Source organism: Mobula hypostoma, chromosome 20 (genome assembly GCF_963921235.1).
Source record: "Mobula hypostoma chromosome 20, sMobHyp1.1, whole genome shotgun sequence".
NCBI lineage: Eukaryota > Metazoa > Chordata > Chondrichthyes > Myliobatiformes > Myliobatidae > Mobula > Mobula hypostoma.
In genome coordinates, this window is record NC_086116.1 from 25,753,718 (window position 1) to 25,775,746 (window position 22,029).

At 39.9% G+C, this 22,029-nt stretch overlaps 1 protein-coding gene across 3 annotated transcripts in view; it reads left to right on the plus strand.

Annotated features, from left to right (window-relative positions):
* The window catches only part of tbc1d22a (TBC1 domain family, member 22a), a 331,820-nt gene that overhangs the window by 121,763 nt on the left and 188,028 nt on the right, over window positions 1-22,029 (plus strand). For all 3 annotated transcript variants that reach the window (XM_063072582.1, XM_063072580.1, XM_063072581.1), the window contains one exon: window positions 16,973-17,079. In XM_063072582.1, coding sequence (XP_062928652.1) covers window positions 16,973-17,079 — 107 coding nt within the window. The remainder of the gene's footprint in view (window positions 1-16,972; window positions 17,080-22,029) is intronic.

Below are 22,029 nucleotides of genomic sequence, written 5' to 3' on the forward strand. Positions count from 1 at the left end.
TATTTGGCGTTGCATGCTGAATAGATGCTAGAACATCCAAAATTCATTTTTGCTGTCAGGTACAGAAGATTAAAGCACATGGGATCAGAGTAACGTTGTTAAATTGGGTTCTTAATTAGTTTGGTGAAAAGAGGCAGTGGGTAGTGGCAGGGAATTGATTTTCTAATTGGAAGTCTAACCAGTGGTGCACCCCAGGTATAAGTGCTAACACCTTAGTTACTTGTAATAAAAGGTGGGGATGAGAATGTAAGTAATCTGATTCGTAAATTTCTTCATGACGAGAACAACTTTTGTTGCCTTCTGGACTCCAACAATTTTTAACCATTCAGAACGACATAGATCAACTGGAAAGTTGCATTGTTCAGTAACAGATGGGAATTTCAGCCAGTATCTGTGAGGTAATATATTTTGGGGTAGTTGCTGGCTTATTCACTACATGGGCTTTAAAAGCATTGCTATGTGGAGGGTTCTTGGGTTGCAAGCTCATAGTTCCTAACACAGGTGGATAGGGTAGTGAAGAAGGCATTTAGTGTTCTTGCCTTCATTGGCTGAGACATTTGAGAATAGGTGTTGAGAAGTCATGTTTTAGCATGTTGGGTAGGCTGCACTTGCAGTTCTTGAACCTTGCTTCTGATTTATTTGTCTGTTGACGAAGCCTGACAACAGAAGTATCCCTGCTGAAATTTGCAATGTTGACATGGCAAGTAACATTACAGAGATAGACTGCGGCATCTGGACACCAAAGCAATGTATTTGCGAAAGATAAAAAATAAATGTCCAAGCACATTTACAAATGATTAAACTCATCCCATACCCAATCTTCTAAAACATCAATGCATAATGATGTATCGATGATACTACCCTATTATCTGAAATTAGATCTTTAAGAAACAGGAATGTCAAAGAAAAGATTCAAGGTAATAAAAAAGTTCAAAAAGTAATGATTCAGTGGAGGTACTAGAAAGTTTGAAGTTGTTCGGGCAAATTTTTAAAAAATGGATGATGTATGAGCATAAGCACGTGAGTTGATATTAAGCACAACAAGTTAAGCTTAATCATTATGTAGAAGCCTAATGCAAGCAAAATAAAGAGCATCTTTTATTCCACCTGAGCATGTTGCAGCCTTCTGAGCCCTGTAGGGTAGCATGCTTTCTCGGTCTGTTTCTCATTATTGTTAAAAGTCAAAACCTGCATTGTGGAAACAAAAACGGAACTTGCCAGAAGCATTTAAGTTAAAGCAGCATTTCTGGAAAGGAAAAAAAAATGAGAAAGTGGGCAAAGTCCTTAATTAGTGCTACACATCAGTGTACACCAAGCAGGACATGGATGATACTGAGATCAGCATATTGATATAGGGCATGTCAAGATAACAAAGGAGGATGTGTTGTGTCTTAAACTTTAAACATTAAGGTTTATAAGTCCCCAGGGCCTAATGTGATCTGTGCCAAGATGCTGAGAGAGGCAAGAGAGGAGAATATGTTGGATGCTTTGACAGAGATCTTTGTATCATCTCCAGCCACTAGTGAGATTGCAGAAGACTGGAAGATAGCCAGGGTAGTTGTTTTGTTTAAGAGGGGCAAGAGGGATAATTCAGGAGATGGAAGATCTGTGAGCCTTGCATTGATAGTGCAATACTTTTTTGTTTTTTTATTGGAGAGACCGCACAGGATAATTCAAACTGCGCTGCTTAGGAACTGCCCAATTTAATACTAATTAAGGGACAATTTACAAGGACCAGTTAACTTACCAACCAGTATGTCTTTGGACTGTGCGAAGAAACCAGAGCACTCGGAGAAAACCCATGCAGTCATGGGGAAAACATGCAACCTCCTTACAGACAGCGGCGGAACAGGATTTATTTGCTCCTGAAAAACTTGAGCTGTTAGGAGTAATCGGTATGGCTCTGTGCAGTGGTGGTCCTGCCTCACAAAGTTTATTGAATGTTTTGAAGAATTAGTAGATAATTTATAGCTGTGGTTGGATCCCCCTGGCCTTAAATCTCCTCATTTAACTACCTAACTTAGTAGCTTCAAAGAGTCTCTTTAACTTCTCTTTTAGCTATCCCTCTTACTATTTCTTCCTCTATCGACAAGGCATTTGTATTGTTATGTTTCCGTTGGAGCACCCTGCAATATCTTTTTTGTTTTAAGTACACTATTAAGAACAGTCTGTTAATAAATTTAGTCACAGCTGACTTTTTTTTCAATTATCAGTTGTTATTCCTATGCTCCCATGATGGTTTAATTTACAAATCTCTTTTGTTGCTCTTTCCAATGAAAATGTATTTAAACAAGTAAAAGGCGTTTTCATAATTATATTGAGAGTTGAGGTGGTCGTTTCTTAACAAATAAATTGCATATTGGAGGAAGCAACAATGGTCTCTTGTATATATATCTGTTTTACCACAGTTATCATTTTTGTTATTTAAGAGGTACCTAAACAGTTGGCTTTGGATTTGCTTCTGAAATGCCATATTGTAGTATTAAATTTTGAGAAGAAAAAAAATTTCAAGTAGTCATTTCTTACTGGTATTTGCACTTTCATTGGTCCTGAAAAATTCAGAATTTTGTGAAATTAACCCCAGAAATGGTCTGATGTGAGCACCCTCTGGTGGACGTGTTAGTGAATACAGCATCAAGAATCTGTGTAATTAATAATAAAAAGTGTAACTAGTAGTACTTCGTTTTATTTACTTTGGGATCTATTTTTCAAGCATTAGATGGTCTTCGTTTTAAGTGTGCAGTCTGAGTGAAGCACATGTCTTTCATTCATACTAAATGGGCTTTAAAAGGGATCACCAGGGGAATGAATAGGTTATCTGCTGCAATATTACCTATTGCAGAAGAGTGATGCTTTTATCAATATTTTGTCCTCAGATAGAAGAGCATATCTTTTTGCGAGGAGAAAGTAGCTTATACATGAGTTATTTGAAGAAAGAATTAAGTAGACATAATCATTGTGATTGGATGATAAACATATGCAGTAGATATTGCACTTTTGGAAAACAACTTGAGATTCCAAACTTCGAAGTACATTTATTATCAAAAAATATATATATTATAGAACCTTGAGGTTCATCGCCTATCAGGCAGCCACAAAACAAAGAAACCCAAAAAAGCCATCAAAAAAAAAGCCTGTCAAACACCCAATGTGCAGAGGGGGAAAAAAAGCAAATCATGTAAACAATAAACACAAGCAAAATAGCATTCTGAACCGAAGTCCACAAGAGAGTCCGTCCACAGATTCTTAGTTTAGCTCAGAGTGGAGCAACGAGCTGAACTGGCTTGTCCCTCTCCTCGGGCCCTGACACCATTTCATTTGTTATATTGCAATCTAGAGCTTTGCGAACATCGACAGGAACACATCCCTAACTGGACTGTAATATGCCCAGTGTATGAAATAATCACAATGCTTGTACTCTGGTAGCCGAATGGATGAAATGCTGAAATTCTACTATATGGTGTAGTTATGTAAATTAGCTCATTTATAATTGTGCTGATAATTCAGAAGTCAGACTAGTGTCCATTTATTTTTGGAATGTTCACCTATGGCCACTTTATAGGGACTTAACTTCCGAGGATTTTACTCTTGGATTGTGGTCTTTATGGTATGGTTTTCCACTATGGTAAAGTCCATTAATGAATTCAATAAATAAGACGGTCTGTCAATAGGTTATCTTCATCTTTTGACCTTTATTTCAATCAAATGGACAGTACATATCCAATAATTCTCTTAAGATACTTGTTAAACCACAAACCCAGTTATAATAAAATAATACAGAGTGCAGGAGTGTGGCGTGTTTGTTGTCCTGTTTTATTTTCTGTGCCATAGTCATATGATAGCATTACAGTTTAAAGTCACTGAAAAGCTGTTCAGGAGTTGTGTATGAGGTCAGCATGATAATTTTTTCTAATTATATAGGCTTTGTTGATGAGATGTGGGTAATTAGTGGCAGCACTTGTCATTAAATGGCATCCACCCCTGGGAAATGATCTCTTCAAGTACAGAGAAGCAACATGAAAATTAATCTTTTTACAGTCAAACTTTGAAACAAAGCAAATAAATCACAACATGGATCACATTATTTCATTTAGCATGTGTATACTCGAATAACTTCAAAGGACTGAAGAAAATGTAATAAATTTGCATTTAATTTTTCAAAATGGCATTCTATAGAGTTCCTTCATTTACTTCTTAGTAATTTAATTGTTTAATATTTGCATTTGGGTTTTTTTGGGGGGGGGTCTATTGTGTGTCCGGGGAGAGGTAGCATCTCTGGTGAAGGGGCTTGTCATGTCCATTCCGGGGCACCTCATTCATATTTGATCCCCACCGGACACTCAGTTCTCACATGTGGCTCTAGGTAACTGCTTGCATACAACAGTGGCCACACCTTGGTACACTGTTCCGACAGGTGAGCTGAATCAGGTTAGGGCCTCGTACCTTGGTGAGTTAGGGACACGCCTGTCCTAGCATGCATAGACAGGTCCAGTAGACTCTGCGGATGAGATCCAATGGCCAGGAAGGCAGTTCTGCAACACTTTGTGGAGAGCGAAAGGCATGACAAGGCACTGAAGAAGTCGCGGTCATCCTCTGCAACGAACGAAGACCCCAATTGTGACAACTACACGTACCACTGGACCCAGACTTCTGAGATAGAGAGAGTGGAACTGCCCTGGTGCAACGGTTTTTCCGCTTTATAAACTCTCCGACGCAGGTCTTTTTGTGCTCTGTTGTCATCGGATACGACAGACATTTAGTCACTTAAGCTATCTTTTGTATTTATCTGAAAACATTTCAGAGTTGGTGGGGTTGAGTGGTAACGTCATGAAATATTTTGCATTGGATTTAACATCATTGAATTTCTTAAGTGTTTGCTGTGTTTCTTTCAAGAAAATAACTTTATTTAGAGATAATTGTAAATTATACTTGAGTTAATTATTTTTCCTAGTTTTCATCTGATCTGTTGCTTTGTATCTCACGAGGTTATAATGAAAATCTCTTTTGAAATTCAGAAGCATTCAAAGGTTTTCAAGACCATTCAAAATTGATTGGTTCAATTATAACCTAAAAACTAGGACATTTAAAAGATTAAGATTCATTTCTCTCTGGGAAAAGCAGTTTCTCTTCATCATCCAAAATCTATTCCTCTGAAGCTTGAGGCTATGTCCCCTAGCTCCAGTCTTACTTGCCAGTGGAGACTACTTTTTCGCCTCTAGTTTTGTATGATGATTATGTAATCTATATGATTACCCTCTCATTCTTCTGAATTTTGGGATGTATAATCCCAAATGACTCAATCTCTCCTCATAGGCTAACCCCCTCATCTCTGGAATCAAGCTGATGAACAACCTCTGCTCTTCCTCCAAAGCCAGTATATTTTTCATCAAGTGAGAAGACTAGAACTGTTTGCGGTACTCCATGTGCAGCCTCAGTGCCCTGTACATTTGCAGCATGCAAACCTCTCTGCTTTCAAATGTAGTGAAACAATGAAGGCCAACGTTCCATATGACTTCTTTATAACCCATTGCACCTACAAGCCAGCCTTTTATGATTTATGCACAAGCCCTCCCAAGTCTTCTGCACAACAGTATTCTTTCACCATTTAAATAGTAATAATAATTAATGATCTATTTTTCCTTTGAAACTGGATCAAATAATGTGGCTCATTTAAAGAAGTGCAAATTGGCCAAGTATTTTCTTACATATACTAGTTTGGAATTTTACCTGACCACTTTGGACCTTGTCACTGTGAAGGCTGCTGTAAAAATTCATGTTGTTCTTTTCCTGTGAACATTTTAACCTTAAATATTTTTTCAATAAAGGATTCTGAATCGTGCTTATAAACCATTATTTTGTCCTCAGTTGGGACCTCTTCTGCTGAGATTTTGCAGCATTCTGTTTTCAAATTCCTGCACTTCTACCTTTTTGTTTTTATGTGGGATTTTTGTTTTTGTTTTGAATCTATGAGGACAAAATTCTTCTTGGTCCTCTCATTCCTTGATGAATTTTGCTAATAATGTAATTTTTCTCAAATAAATGAGTATACCCAGTCTTGAAAGTTCATTCAAGGGGTGTGGTCTTTGCAGACTGAGCCAGCTTTTAATTGTCCATCGCTAGATGCCCTTGACAAAGGGAGCTTCCACCTTGAACTGCTGCAGTGCTTGAGATGTGTGTATACCCACAATGCTGCTAGGGCGATTTCCGTGATTTTGAACCAGCGATGGCTTTGGAGTGGTGATGTATTTCCTAGTCACATGGTGTGTGGCTCCAGGTGGTGGTTGTCCTTGCTTTTGTGCTGTTGTCCTTCTACCTATCGAAAGAGCTATCTAAGAACACTTGATGAGTTACCATGTTGTATCCTGTAGATGGCACAAACTGCTGCTACTGTGTCAATGATCAAGTGAGTGAATGGTTGTGGATGGGGTGCCTATCAAGTAAGCTATTTTTTTCTGTGTGGTATTGAAAATTGAAACAAAGAGGTCTTCCTTCTTCAAAGAAAGGGGCTTTCCTTCCTCCACCGTCAGTGCTGCCCTCAACCGCATCACTTATATTTCACGCATGTCTGCTCTCACCCCATCCTCCAGCCACCCTATCAGGGATAGGGTTCCTCTTTTCCTCACCTACCATTCCACCAGCCTTTGTGTCCAGCGCATAATTCTCCACAAATTCTGCCATCTCCAATGGGATTCCATCACCAAACACATCTTCCCCTGCCCCCCCGCTCCCCCCCCACTTCCTGCTTTCTGCAGGGATTGCTCCCTACACGACTTCCTTGTCCATTCATCCCGCCCCACTGATCTCCCTCCTGGCACCATCCATGCTAGCAGAACAAGTGCTACACCTGCCCCTACATCACCCCCTCACTACCATTCAGGGCCCCTAACATTCTTTCCAGGTGAGGGGACACTTTACCTGTGAGTCTGTTGGGGTCATTTACTGTGTTCAGTGCTCCCGGTGTGGCCTGTACATCAGTGAGACCCTACTTAGATTGGGAGACTGCTTCGCCCAACATCTACACTCCATCTGCCAGAATAAGCAGGACCTCCCAGTGGCCTCCCATTTTAATTCCACTTCCCATTCCCATTCCATCCATGGCCTCCTCCACTGTTGTGATGAGGCCACAGTTAAGTTGGAGGAACAAAACGTGTTCTTTCTGGGTAGCCTCCAACGTGATGGCATGAACATTGATTTCTCAGACTTCTGGTAATGCCCCCTCTTCCTCTTCACCATTTCCCCAGCCCCTTTTCCCTTTCTTTCATCTTATTTCTTTGCCTGCCCATTGCCTCTCTCTGGTGGTCCTCCCTCCTTTTCTCGCTTCCATGGCCTTCTGTCCTCTTTGATTGGATTCCCCCTTCTCCAGCCCTGTATCTCTTTCACTAATCAACTTACCAGCTCTTTACTTCATCCCCCCCTCCCATTTTCACCTATCACCTTGTGTTTCTTCCTCCCCTCTCCCCACCGTTTAACTCTACTCCTCATCTTTTATTCGTCAGTCCTGCTGAAAGGCCTCGGCCTAAAACGTTGACTGTACTCTTTTTCATAGATGCTGCCTGGCCTGCTGAGTTCCTCCAGCATTTTGTGTGTGTTGCTTGGATTTCCAGAATCTGCACATTTTCTCTTGTTTGTGATTGGAACATTTCAACCCAGTCTTCAATATTTATCAAATCTAATTATTGCTGGTGGATGGCAGAGTAGAGACACATCTCTACCAAAGGAGGTGTAAAGAGCTCCTTCCCACCACTAGCCTGCAGGTCACCCTTAGGCAAGGTGTAGCACTTGCTTAGCACCCTCCACCCCAGTCAGGGTCACGTGAACAGTTGGTGATTATCACTCCTACCAGTTATGCAGCCACAGATGTCAGGCAGACAATCTCTGAAGAGTATTGATAGTGGCTGCGGTCACCCACCTTGTAAAGACACTGCTTAGAAGAAGGCAATGGCAAACCACTTTGGCAGAAAAATCTCTCAAGAACAATTGTGGTCATGGAAAGACCGTGATTACCCATGTCATATGACATAGCACATAACGAATGAGCGAATTATTGCTGAATACATTTGAATCAGTATTTTGGGCTGACTTTCTTTCACTCTTATGTGAAGGTGTCAGTTGTACAGGTATATGTCAGACCTGACTGGAGATGTATTTTCATCTCATCTGCTGAGTTGTTGAGTCATCCTGAACAAGACAAATTCCTACTAGTAGGAACATTTGCACCTTTTAAATTTGGCACTGGAACAATCCACATTTAGTGAATAGTCATCCAAGCCCCTCTCCACATCACTATTTGTACAATGAACCAGCATTCTTGGGATGCTGAGGAAATGGGAATGGGACATGGAAGATTGTACTCCCCATTGATATCACTGGGATCACAGACTCTCATGGCCCAGGATCTGATGTTTCCCTGCACCTTAGTGAGCATAGAGCTGGATGATCTTGTTAGAATTGCTTGTTTTGGATTCCACATGGAGGCCAGCGGCATGGCTTTCAACAGGCTTGGCGCACTGAATGTTGACGGTCAACATGTGTCAAAGTCCAACACTGACTTAGGTTTTGAGAAATTTATTCATTTGAAACAAATCTGAATATCTCAGCCTCATGGATATTATTGTGCATTTGCTAAGTGCAGCTAACTGGCCTCTGTTAACTTGTGTTGTAACCAGTAGTTTGTTCTTCAACGCCAGCATGGCTAGAAGCAAAGTATCCGCTGGAGAATTTCACTCGGAAGAGTGAGTACGTGTGGTATTGACACGGTAGCTCTGCCAGGCCCATGAGGCACACAGTGCAAATCAGAGCAGAGAGCACCAGTCTCTAACAGCAGCAACCTAACTGCTAAATGGAGCGGAGAAACTAAAACTAACGTTATGAGAAGATCAGCTGGTGTTGAATCATGTGGTAAGACCTGTGTGCTGTTGATATGACTTTTCATGGTGGAAGGGATCCTTAATTGCTCACATTGACAATGCAAAGACAGTACTTTTGAGCTCAACAGTAAGATTGCGCTTAGCTTTATTTCTGTTTTCCAATTCTGTATATTTTTATTTAGAGATACAGGACAGAATGAGCTCAATGAGCCACAGTGCTCAGCAACCCATTTATTTAACCCTAAACTAAGGATAATTTTCAATGACCAGTTGACCTACTAACTGGTACGTTCTTGGAATGTGGGAGGAAACTGGAGTACTGGGAGGAAACCCATGCTTTTACAGGGAGGATGAATAAACTCCTTACAGATGGCATTGGAATTGAACTTTAATTCCCTAAGTTGTAATAGCATCATGCTAAAAGTTACATATATGATCCATCCAAGATGGTGCTTTGTTTTCTTTAGCTTGTAAAGCTTTATATATATGTAAAGTTGCAAGAAAAAGTTTGTGAACCCTTCGCAGTTACCTGGTTTTCTGCATTAAGTAGTCGAAAAATGTGGACTGCAACTAGGTTTAAGGTGCCAGGAGCTTGCATTTGTCCCTTTTATCCGTAGAAAGTTCCACTGAGCTTAGTAGCTAAGCTGCACGTGAAGGCTAGGAGCTGGACTTGGTTGTCAGACGTTATTTGAGACGCACACCATTGAGAGCATTTAATAGGCAATCGGAGCGTATCCCCACTATCCCCCGGCTATGACCATCCATAAAGTTATTGTCTTATGAAATGTCAGTGTTAAAAACAAAAACATTGAAGCTTTTTGTTTTATTTTGTTGTTTAAGGTTCTAAGTTTATTGGATTACTCATGTTTGTTTACAGAGAAACAAGAAATAAGATTGCAGAGAGGAGCTATGCTGTGTTTCTTTCTCCCTGTTTCCCCCTACCCACCCTCACCGGCAGACAGTCTCATTTGAAGCAAAGGAAGCCGGTAGGCTTGAGAGCTGCATCTGGATGGAAGCTCGCCATTTGCTGGTGATGCATGGTGACAACAAATAATTCAGTTTCCAAAGAATGCATGGATCTCTGATTGTGTTCTGGTTCCAATTCCCAGTCTGTGGTGATAAGGGCAAGATTAGTGATTTGAATTGCCTGCTGTTTGGTTTGAATGGAACAGTTAACAGAAGCCAAGGGCAGCAGTCTCTCTGTGCAGTTACAGAGCAGCCTTGACCAGTGAGCTGTGCTTGTCTTTAAAGCTTACTGCAATTCAGAAATTGGTGTATGTTGTTAAAGAAGTAATATTTATAGTGACATACATTCTTTCCTATCTGCTAAGTGCACCGATATACAAACCCCATTTCCAGAAAAGTTGGGATATTTTCCAAAATGCAATAAAAACAAAAATCTGTGATATGTTAATTCATGTGTACCTTTATTTAACTGACAAAAGTACAAAGAAAAGATTTTCAATAGTTTTACTGACCAACTTAATTGTATTTTGTAAACATACACAAATTTAGAATTTGACGGCTGCAACACACTCAACAAAAGTTGGGACAGAGGCATGTTTACCATTGTGTTACATCACCTTTCCTTTTAATAACACTTTTTAATCGTTTTGGAACTGAGGATACTAATTGTAGTAAATTTGCAATTGGAAATTTTGTCCATTCTTGCTTGATATAAGACTTCAGCTGCTCAACAGTCCGTGGTCTCCGCTGTCTGATTCTCCCCTTCATGATGCGCCATACATTTTCAATAGGAGATAGATCTGGACTGGCAGCAGGCCAGTCAAGCACAAACACTCTGTGTCTACAAAGCCACACTGTTGTAGCCCGTGCAGAATGTGGTCTGGCATTGTCCTGCTGAAATAAGCATGGACGTCCCGGGAAGAGACATCGCCTTGATGGCAACATATGTCTCTCTAAAATCCTAATATACCCTCAGAGTCAATGGTACCTTCACATACATGCAACTCACCCATTCCGTGGGTACTGATGCACCCCCATACCATCACAGATGCTGGCTTTTGCACCTTTCGCTGATAACAATCTGGATGGTCATTTTCATCTTTGGCACGGAGAACTCGACGCCCGTTTTTTCCGAAAACTAGTTGAGATGTTGTCTCATCTGACCACAGCACATGGTTCCACAGTCTTTCGGTCCACCTGAGATGAGCTTGGGCCCAGAGAACTCACCGGCGTTTCTGCATAGAGTTGATGTATGGCTTCCTCCTTGCGTAATACAGTTTCAAGTTGCATTTCTGGATGCAGCGACAGACTGTGTTGAGTGACAATGGTTTTCCGAAGTACTCCCGAGCCCAGGTGGCTATAATTGTCACAGTAGCATGACGGTTTCTTAGGCAGTGCCGCCCGAGGGCTCGAAGATCACGCACATTCAACAGTGGTTTCCGACCTTGCCCTTTACGCACTGAGATGTCTCTGAATTCGCTGAACCTTTTCACAATATTATGTACTGTAGATGTTGAAAGACCTAAATTCTCTGCAACCTTGCGTTGAGACATGTTCCTTTTGAACTGACTAACAATTCTCTCACGAATTTTGGCACAAAGGGGTGAGCCACGACCCATCCTTGCTTGCAAAGACTGAGCCTTTGATGGACGCTACTTTTATACCCAGTTATGATACCTCACCTGCTACCAATTAGCCTGCTTAATGTGGAGTCTTCCAAACCGGTGTTACTTGAATATTCTGTGCACTTTTCAATCTTATTTTTTAACTCTGTCCCAACTTTTGTTGAGTGTGTTGCAACCATCAAATTCTAATTTTGTGTATATTTACAAAATACAATTAAGTTGGTCAGTAAAACTATTGAAAATCTTTTCTTTGTACTTTTGTCAGTTAAATAAAGGTTCACGTGAATTAACATATCACAGATTTTTGTTTTTATTGCATTTTGGAAAATATCCCAACTTTTCTGGAAATGGGGTTTGTATATGATGCACTTCATTTCTCTTTACAGGTTTCCCCTGCTATCCGAAAGTGCAGCGTTCCTATGAAACTGTTCGTAAGCCGAAATGGCGTAAAGTGAAGAAGCAATTACCATTAATTTATATGGGAAAAATTTTTGAGCATTCCCAGACCCAAAAAATGACCTACCAAATGACGCATAAAACCTAAAATAACACTAACATATAGTAAAAGCAGGAATGATATGATAAATACACAGCCTATATAAAGTAGAAATAATGTACGTACAGTGTAATTTCACTTACCAGAATCGGGAAGACAGCGAGCACACTGGATGTTTGGAAGGTGGTGATGGTGGTGATGATGGTGTGTTAGGCTGAGTCGTCAGAGGTGGGAGGTACAGGAGACTGGGTTGTAAGAGGAAGAGGAAGACTAAAAGACACCACTTAGCTACTAGCAGAACCAATGGTAACATTGGCAGCTTTCAAGATTCTTTCTCTGTGTGTGTAAATAGTGCGAATGATGGACGCAGGCAAGTTCAATGCACGCACAATGTCTTTATTTTGTTCACCACGATCGAAACGCTTAATTACGTCCAGTTTTATGCTAAACGTAACACCTTTACAAGCTCTCTTAGGCTTTTCTGATACCTTAGGACATATATTGCTAACGGATGCACAAAATAAATCGAGACAAAGCACAGATGCTCACAGACACAGTTCAGAGCTATGGCGGCTTGATGCTGAGTGTAGTTCCTGGGGAAGGAGCCTGGCGGCGTCACTCTCGCTGCTCACAGTGCGCGCTGCCTCTATAACGGCTCACTGCAAAACAAATGCTGAACGCTATTTTCGCTTTTCGCCTTTTTTCGTAAAAGCTAAAATCCTCTTGGGATTTCTTTCAGTTAGCGAAAACAGGTACTAATGTAGATCTTTAGTAAAAGTGAAGTGGCGTAAAGCAAACTTTCGAGAAGTGGGGGATATCTGTATTTGCAAAGGAGTTGTTTTCTTGTCGAAGTGCAAATGGCCAGTTTTAGCTGATCTTTTTGAATTACACCTCAAAAGTGCATCAAAGAATTTGAAATCATTTATGGCGTGATGTCATTCTGCGAGTTTTAGTAAGTGTTGTCAAGGCGGATGCGGTGGAATCAGTAATCTAAGCATTATTATTAATATTATAAAATGAAAGTGCCTTGTGAAAGCTACTTTAAAAAATGTGCTCTGACTATTCAACAGGAAGTTGGAGGCTCTCAAGATGTAATGACTTGCTGAGTATTGTGCATGAATTTAGTGGCTATTAATACAGTAGAATTGGCAGTGAATTATAATTTCTGACAAATGACAATATTGCATATTATTCTGGGCCACGTTGGATAAATTGTTCTTTCAATTGTGATACTCTTACAATAGACAAATACTTCATCGGGCATTCAATATTGTGTAAGTTTATAAGTGCCGTTCCAAAATATGGAGGGTAATATTTTAATGGTATATATCTTCAACATGAATCATAGGTTTGAAAATTATTGTCTAAAGTAGTACCATGATGTGGGTAGGTTATACCTGAATAGTTTTTGATCTTATGAAAATGGTGTTTATGTGATTTACATGTTTGATTACTTTTATCTTTTATGGAACAAATTGGCTACCTCCTATACTACATAATAAACATGAGAAAGTCTACACATGCTGGAAATCCAAAGCAACACACACAAAATGCTGGAGGAGCTCAGCGAGTCAGGCAGCATCTATGGAAATTAATAGACAGTTAACATTTTGAACCAGGACCGAGAAGGAAAGGGAAAGAAGCGAGAATAAAAAGGTGGGGGGAGGGGAAAGAGGCTAGCTGAAAGGAGATAGATGAAGCCAGGGGGGTTGAAAGGGTAAAGGGCTGGAGAAGGAATGTGATAGGAGAGGAGAGTGGACCATAGGAGAAAGGGAAGGAGGAGGGAACCCAGGAGTAAGTAATAGGCAAGTGAGTAGAAGTAAAAGTGAGGTATAGAGGATGGGGGGGGGGTGGCAGTGGAATGCGTTTACTGGAAGGAGAAATCTATTTTCATGCCATCAGGTTGGAAGCTACAGTACCCAGAGGGAATATAAGGTATTGCTGCTCCACTCTGAAGGTGGCCTCATCTTGGGACAAGAGGAGATCATTGGCCAAAATATTAGAGCGGGAATGGGAACTGAAGTGTTTTGGCCACCAGGAAGTCGTGCTTATGGTGGATGGAGTGGAGGTGCTCGACGAAGTGATCTCCCAATTTCCAATGGGTAAATTAGGGGACCACTTCCTCTATTTCTACCCCCCCCCCATTCCCCACTCTACCCTTTTACCATTTCTCACCTGCCTATCACCTCTGCCTGGGATCCCCCCTCCCCATCTCTTTCTCCTATGATCAACTCTCCTCTCCTATCAGATTACTCCTCTCCGGCTCTTTACCTTTCCCACTCACCGGCTTAACTTATCACCTTCTAGTTTTCCTCCTTCCCCTACCTCCATCTTTTTATTCTGGTGTCTTCCCCCTTCCTTAATCCTGAAGAAAGGTCTCGGCCTGGATTGTCGACTATCTTCATTTTCATAGATGCTGCCTGACGTGATGAGTTCTTCCAACATTTTTTTGTATGTTGCTTCTACCGCCTGTACTGTTATTTTCTCTTGTGCATGTGACTCATTTTAAGGAAAAGCCTTCAAGGTGACGTTTCAAATGTGTTGATCGCCTATATTTTTCAGGCAAGAGTGTATATTACATTTGGCTTGTTGCGGCTGATATCTCGTCAGTGTTCTCGGCATTTGCTGGGTATCATTCAGCATTTGGTTACCAACTCAACCATTGCAGATCTTCATTTGGATTACCAATGCACAGTTCTCTAGTTCCTTACGAATATTTGATTTTATCAACTAAAAAGCAACAAATCAGTTTGAGATGCTGTGCTCCAAGAAACCCAAAACAAAGTTTCACTTAACATCCTGGAGTTATGGCTTTGAGGGTGATAAGGTTGACAAGGTAGTTTTAGAAGGGAGAAATGTATTTTATATTTGGACAGATATATGCAGGAATGCCCAGAGGAAGATATGTAGATTGGAGTAGCAAGTTGTAAAGAAGCAGAATAAGACTCTTAAAACTTGGGCAGGTGAACTTTTATAGTTCAGAAACATGAGGACACATCCTGAGAAAGATGATCCAGATTTTATTTTAATAATGGTAGTCCACAAAGAATGACAGTTTGCTTGTCAATAATTATAAATCTCTCAAAGTGGCAATATAGGTCCACAAGTAATCATAGAGGCTGATGAAATATTTGCTTTACTTGCAATACACTTAAATGCAAATTAGAACACATTTCAGTAGACTCTGGGTTACGAGATAGAAATAAACAGGCTGGAAATTCTGGAAATGTGTTACGAAAGCAGGAAATACTGAAACACTCAGCAGGGCAGGCAGCATCTGTAGAAAAGGAAACGGAATTGACATTTCAGTCCCTTCTTAAAATTGGCTTGTTTTTTTCACCGCTATTCCACATTTGAAATTGTAGACTCAGTTGGGAGGTATATATAAAGCAAAGGTGATTTCTGTGATAACGTGAGGCTGAGACTACTTTGGGGATATCCTCTTCATAAACCTTTCTGATAGATTAATGACGAATGCCCATCAGTTCAAGGTGAATCTGTGGGGAGTTAATTAGATCATTAGACATGCGAGCAGAATTAGGCCACTCAGCCCATCTGAATCTGCTCTGCAATTCCATAATGGCTGATTTATTATCTCTATCAACCCCATTCTTTTGTCTTCTCCCCTAACCTTTGACACCCCGACTAAACAAGAACCTATCAACCTGTGATTTAAATATATCCAATGACTTGGCCTCCACAGCTGTCCATGGCATTGAATTCCACAGATTCACTACTGTCTGCCTAAAGAAATTCCTTCTCATCTCTGTTGTAAATGGACGTTCCCTCTATCAGACTATGCTGTCTGATCCTAGGCTCACCCATTATTGTAAATGTCCTCTCCATAATCACTATATCTTGACCTTTCAATATTTAATAGGTTTTAATGAGATCCGCCCTCTTATTCTTCTAAATTTCAGCAAATACATACCTAGAGCCATCAAACGCTCATGTGTTAAGCCTTTTATTCCCAGAATTATTCTGGTGAACATCCTCTCCAATGCCAGTACACCTTTTAGATACAGGGACCAAAACTGTTCACAATACTCCAATCTTTTATTCATGTTAGCATCTTTCCTATAATACCATGAGCAACCCCATGTGCGGCACCTTTTTAAAGGCTGTCTGAAAATCCAAGTGAACAGCATCCACTGACTCTCGTTTGTCTAACCTGTCTGTTAGTCCCTCAAAGAATTCCAACAAATTTGTCAGGCACGATTTCCCTTTAAGGAAACCATGCTAACTTTGGCCAGTGTTATCATATCCTTTGTAGTACCTCAAATCCTCATCCTTAATAATGGACTCCAACATCTTCCCAACCACTGAAGTCAGGTCTAAAGTTTCCTTTCTTTTGCCTCCCTCCCTTCTTAAAGAATGGTGAGATGTGTGCAATTTTCTAGTCATCTGGAACCATTCCAGAATCTAGTGATTCTTCAAAGATTATTACTAATACCTCCACAATCACTTCAGCTACCTCTTTCAGAATCCAGGGTGTAGTCCATCTGGTCCATGTGACTTTATCTACCTTCAAATCTTTCAGCTTCCCAAGCACCTTCTCCTTATTATACATGATAAACAAACATCAGGACTGGTCAGCACTGACACCGAGTAAATTGTTGACTTGGGTGTTGGTAGACGAAGTTTTGTTTCACATGCCTCTGTTGACCCTTAATGGAACATGAAACATTAGGTTTTCTGTGACTGCACCAGTTTCCTCCCATGTTCACTGTTGTATGGCTCGGTCACTAAGAAATTGCCATAAGTGCAGAGGTGAGTGGTGGTATCTGGGAGTAGTTGTGGCACCCTGCAACTCAAAATGCACTGCACAATTTACTTTGCTCTTTCAGGAGTAATACTTAGATTTGAAAATTGAATAATTTTATGATATAATTATATAAATAATTCTGTACTGAGAGCTTTCTTTAATTTCGACTCAGTTATTATTTCTTGCAGGCCTACTGAGTTTCATAATGTTCTAAACGTTTTTTTTTTGTTTTCTTCCCCCCTCCCCCCCGCAGAAGGAGAGGTGGAAAATTTTGACGTTTCCAGTTTGCCTGATGAAGTGTTGCAGAATATTGAAGCTGATAGTTTCTGGTGCATGAGCAAATTACTTGATGGTATTCAGGTAAATTGATGCCTCCTGTCCTGTATTAGTGAGGATAACTGATGAATTTTATACTTAAAAATATATTGAGGTTGTAAATGAGCTAACAGAAATTGGGAGGTCCTTATTCCTTATAGTCACTGGATGCACAGTAATGAGGAGCATGATAAATAGGTTTGTTTTTCTATACAGAGATTCTTGTCATTTTATTGTGAAATGTTGAAGTAGGGTAGCATTTTTCTGTCCCCTCCTATGGACTAATAAATTAAATATGCATTTGATTTCCTAATAAAAACAAGCACTTCATATCAGTAAATTTAATTAATTGATATGACAGCGTTTTAATCTTTTAACTTCTTTGCATTGTTGTATGCTTTGAATTTAAATTAACATTCAAAAGGCTCATCGAAAGTATTTTTCTAGCATCAAGGCAGTACCTTTTGATGTGGTTGTTTTAATGGAAAATATTTGTTTTTGAGAGTTCTGTTGATATAGAAATTCAGTCCTACACAATGCAATTTGTCTAGAATTTTGCTGCATTGCAGGATTCTCTACCCATTAAATATTTTGGGAACAACTTTGTCTGATTGATAGCTTCTGTTCCTCTTGCAAAATCTTTTGGAATGGTGCTGAAACTTAGCTTTTCCTTCTTATTTTATGAAATCAGTTCTGGCGTAGAAGAGAATTAGGCCATACAGTCCATTGAATATTCTGCTAATTGATTATGGCTGTTTTATTATTCCTTCTCAGCCCTGTAGTCCTGCTTTCTCCTGTGACCTTGGACACCCTTAATCATCAAGAAACTATCAATCTCCACTTTAAATATATTTGATAACTTGACCTCTATGGCTGTGTGTGGCAATGAATTCCACAGATTAACCACCTTCTGGCTAAAGAAATTCCTCCTCATATCTGTCCTTTTATTCTGAAGCTGTCTCCTATCTCGTCTCTCCCACAAGTTTCCTGATGTTTACAGTTTACAGATCCTATTTAAGGTTATTGTTCTATAGATTTGCCAAGTATGCCTGCAGAAAGAGAGTTGTATGTGGTGACGTGTATGTTCGCTGATAATAAATTCTACTTTGAACTAATGGAAACATGCTCCCCATGTCCACTGTATCCAAGCCTTTCAATATTCAGTAAGTTTCAGTGAGATCCACCCTAACTCCAGCTCAGAGCCATCAAATGCTCTTTTCATCCCTTGGATCATTCTCTTAAACTTCCTCCGGACCTTCTTCAACACTGCCATGTCTTTCCTTTCTAGCCCAAAACTGGTCCCAGTTCTCCAAACGTGGTCTAACTAATGCTTTATAAAGCCTCAGCATTGCATTCTTGCCTTTATATTCTCATCTTTTCAAAATGAATGCTAGCATTGCATTTGCCTTTGTTACCATGAGCTCATCGTGCAAGTTAAATTGCAGGAAATCCTGCACTAGGACTCCCAAGTACCTTTGCACCTCTGATTCCTGAATTCACTACGCCTTTATTCTTTCTATCAAAATACATGATCATCATGGTGGCATCTGTTAGTCTCGGGAGACCATGGATCTGTGCCTGGAAAGTCTTGCTTCAGTCTGTGTTGGTAGAGCAGTGTCTGTTGTGGCTGTAGAGTCCCACAAGGGAGTGACAGTCTCGGCTGTGGCGACTGCACTTGAAGGCGCTGTCCTCCAGTGTTGTCTTGGTGCTGTTTTTCCGACGAGTGTGCTTTTCTTCAGCACATGATCATACGCTTCCCTACACTGTATTCCATTTGCCTATTCTCCTAATCTGTGCAAGTCCTTTTGCATACTCCCTGCTTCCTCAACACGACTGCCCTTTCACCTATCTTTATATCATCTAATGTCTGGTATGCTCAACATGAAAATTAACACTAAAATCATATTGCTATGTTTAATCCATTTTTCTTTTGGTTGTAGTTATGCAGCCATGCCCTCTGCAATCAGCACTGAGCTACTGATTTGATATGATTATAACTTCTTGCACACTCCCTTCGTAAATGAAAGTGCTAAAAGTGTTTTATTTTTAAGAGCATAGAAATCTAATATAATCTTTGTCCTTGGTAACTAATTTGTATGCCCAATTACCCCTTTCAGAATTCCATTTTTGTTCTAATAGATCTTTCTCTTTAATTGTAGTGCTTCATTATTTTGTGATAACTGGTGTGGAAACATTAGATCTTCTTACAGTCAGCAGTTTTGAGTTTGTTCTCAAAACGGTGTCTGTCAGGTTTTATTCATATAGCAGTTTACTGTTGAGTATTATATCAGAATCAGGTTTAAAATCACTGGCATATGTCGTGAAATATGTTGTCTTTGTGACAGCAGTACAATGCAATACATATTAATAGAGAAAAAACTGAAATTACAGAAAAACTATAAGTAAGTAGTGTAAAAATAAAAATTAAAAAAGTAGTGAGATAGTGTTCATTGGTTCAATGTCTATTTAAAGATTGGATGGCAAAGAGGATGAAGTTGTTCCTGAGTTGTTGAGTGTGTGTCCTTAGGGGCTTCTGTACCTCTTTCCTGATGGTAACAATGAAAACAGGGCATGTCCTGGGTTATGGGGGTCGTTAACGATGGATGCCGCCTTTTTGAGCCTTCAAGATGTCCTGGATACTACGGTGGCTGGTGCCCATGATGGAGCTGACTAAGATTATAACTCTTCAGCTTACTTTGATCCTGTGCAATAGCGCCAACCCGGTGATGCAGTCAGTTAGAATGATCTTCATGACACATCTGTAGAAATTTGCAAATGTTTTTGGTGATGTACCAAATCTTCTCAAACTGCTCATGAAATATTGCCTCTGTTGAGCCTTCTTTGTAGTTGCATCAATATGTTGGGCCCAGGATAGATCCTCAGATGTTGACACCCAAGAGCTTGAAATTGCTCACTCTTTCCACTTCTGATCTCTATGAGGACTGGTGTGTGTTCCTTTGTCTTACTCTTTCTGAAGTCCACAATCAATTCTTTGGTCTTTCTGACATTGAATGCAAGGTTGTTCCTGCAACATCACTCAATTAGCTGATATATCTCCATCTGAAATTTTGCCTACGCTAGATGATACTTGAGCTTTGCGTAGCCACACAGTCACGGGTGTAAAGAGAGTAGAGCAGCGCACATCCCTGAGGTGCGCCAGTGTTGATTATCAGTGAGGTGGAGATGTTATTTTCAGTCTTTGAGGTGGATGGCAAAATGCACCGTTGTTTGCATTTTAATTAGAAAAATATTTCTCATATAAAATGGTTACCAGAAATGAACTGTCACGTTATAAAATACAAGAGAAATATCTCATATTTAAATTTGAAAGTATTGTTTTACCATGTCTTAATGTGAATAAGTAATATGTTTTGGGTTTGTTTTAAACAATGACTTCAAATATGAGATCAAAATGAAATACATTAATTTAAAATATAATACAGTGTAATAGACATAAATTGTAAGTGACAGTCATGAATTTCAGATACTGATAATCTGAAATAAAAATGCTAGAAACTCTTAGCAGCGAGGCAGTGTTTGTGGAATGAGAAACTGATTTAATGTTTCAGGTGCAGAATCCTTTGACAAAACTAGGCAAGGGTGAAATGACACTGATATCAAGCTGCAAGTCAGGAAGGGGGAGGATTGACAAGATGGAGGGAATTGCTTTGATAGGTGCAATATGAGGATTGCAAATGGCAGCAGTTAGGGAAAGAAATTTTTTTTTTCATAGAAGCAAAATAGGAGGGCTTTTTGGAGAATGAGAACCCAAACAAAGAAACATAAAGGCTTAAGGTCAGATTATGTTCAAAGATTCAAAGTATAGTTATTATCAAAGTATGTATGCAGTATACAACCCTGGGATTTGTCTTCTCTATAGACAGGCAGAAAATAAAGAAAACCACAAAAACCCATTCAAAGAAAAAAAAACAAACCTCCCTCATGCTAAAAAAAACAAATCATGCAAACTGCAACCATAAAATGAGCAAGAAACACAGAATATAAAACACAAAATCGAAAGAGTCCAGGCATATTCAGTTCAGCTCAGTTCATTATCTGCAGACTGCCCCAGTCAAAATCACCCAATATAGCAACTAAAACAGGGGTGACCAGAAACCAAAATCACATCATAACGTGAGCTACAAAGTCCAATCCACAAACTGCATTAATGAATGAGCAAAACTGTGCAGTTGGATGTCTTGGCCTATAAGATATAGCTGGAGAAAGCAAGTTAACGGAAGTTGTAGAAATCAGTTTCAAATCCAAAGGGCTGGAAGATGTTCCTCAAATTTGCATTAGGTTTTGTTAATAACGGTTCTGAAGGTTGTAGGCAGGTTAGATTTGGAATGCATGAAGAATTAGTGTTTTCTGTTTACAGTATTGTCAGTTTCTCAGGACATTTTTTTTTTAGCTAATGCTAATACTTTAAGCTTCTCATTTACTCTTGACATGAGAGAGCAACCGGGGAATTATAGACCGGTTAGCCTAACATCGGTGGTGGGGAAAATGCTAGAGTCAGTTATCAAAGATGTGATAACAGCACATTTGGAAAGCGGTGAAATCATCGGACAAAGTCAGCATGGATTTGTGAAAGGAAAATCATGTCTGACGAATCTCATAGAATTTTTTGAGGATGTAACTAGTAGAGTGGATAGGGGAGAACTAGTGGATGTGGTATATTTGGATTTTCAAAAGGCTTTTGACAAGGTCCCACACAGGAGATTAGTGTGCAAACTTAAAGCACACGGTAGTGGGGGTAAGGTATTGATGTGGATAGAGAATTGGTTGGCAGACAGGAAGCAAAGAGTGGGAATAAACGGGACCTTTTCAGAATGGCAGGCAGTGATTAGTGGGGTACCGCAAGGCTCAGTGCTGGGACCCCAGTTGTTCACAATATATATTAATGACTTAGATGAGGGAATTAAATGCAGCATCTCCAAGTTTGCGGATGACACGAAGCTGGGCGGCAGTGTTAGCTATGAGGAGGATGCTAAG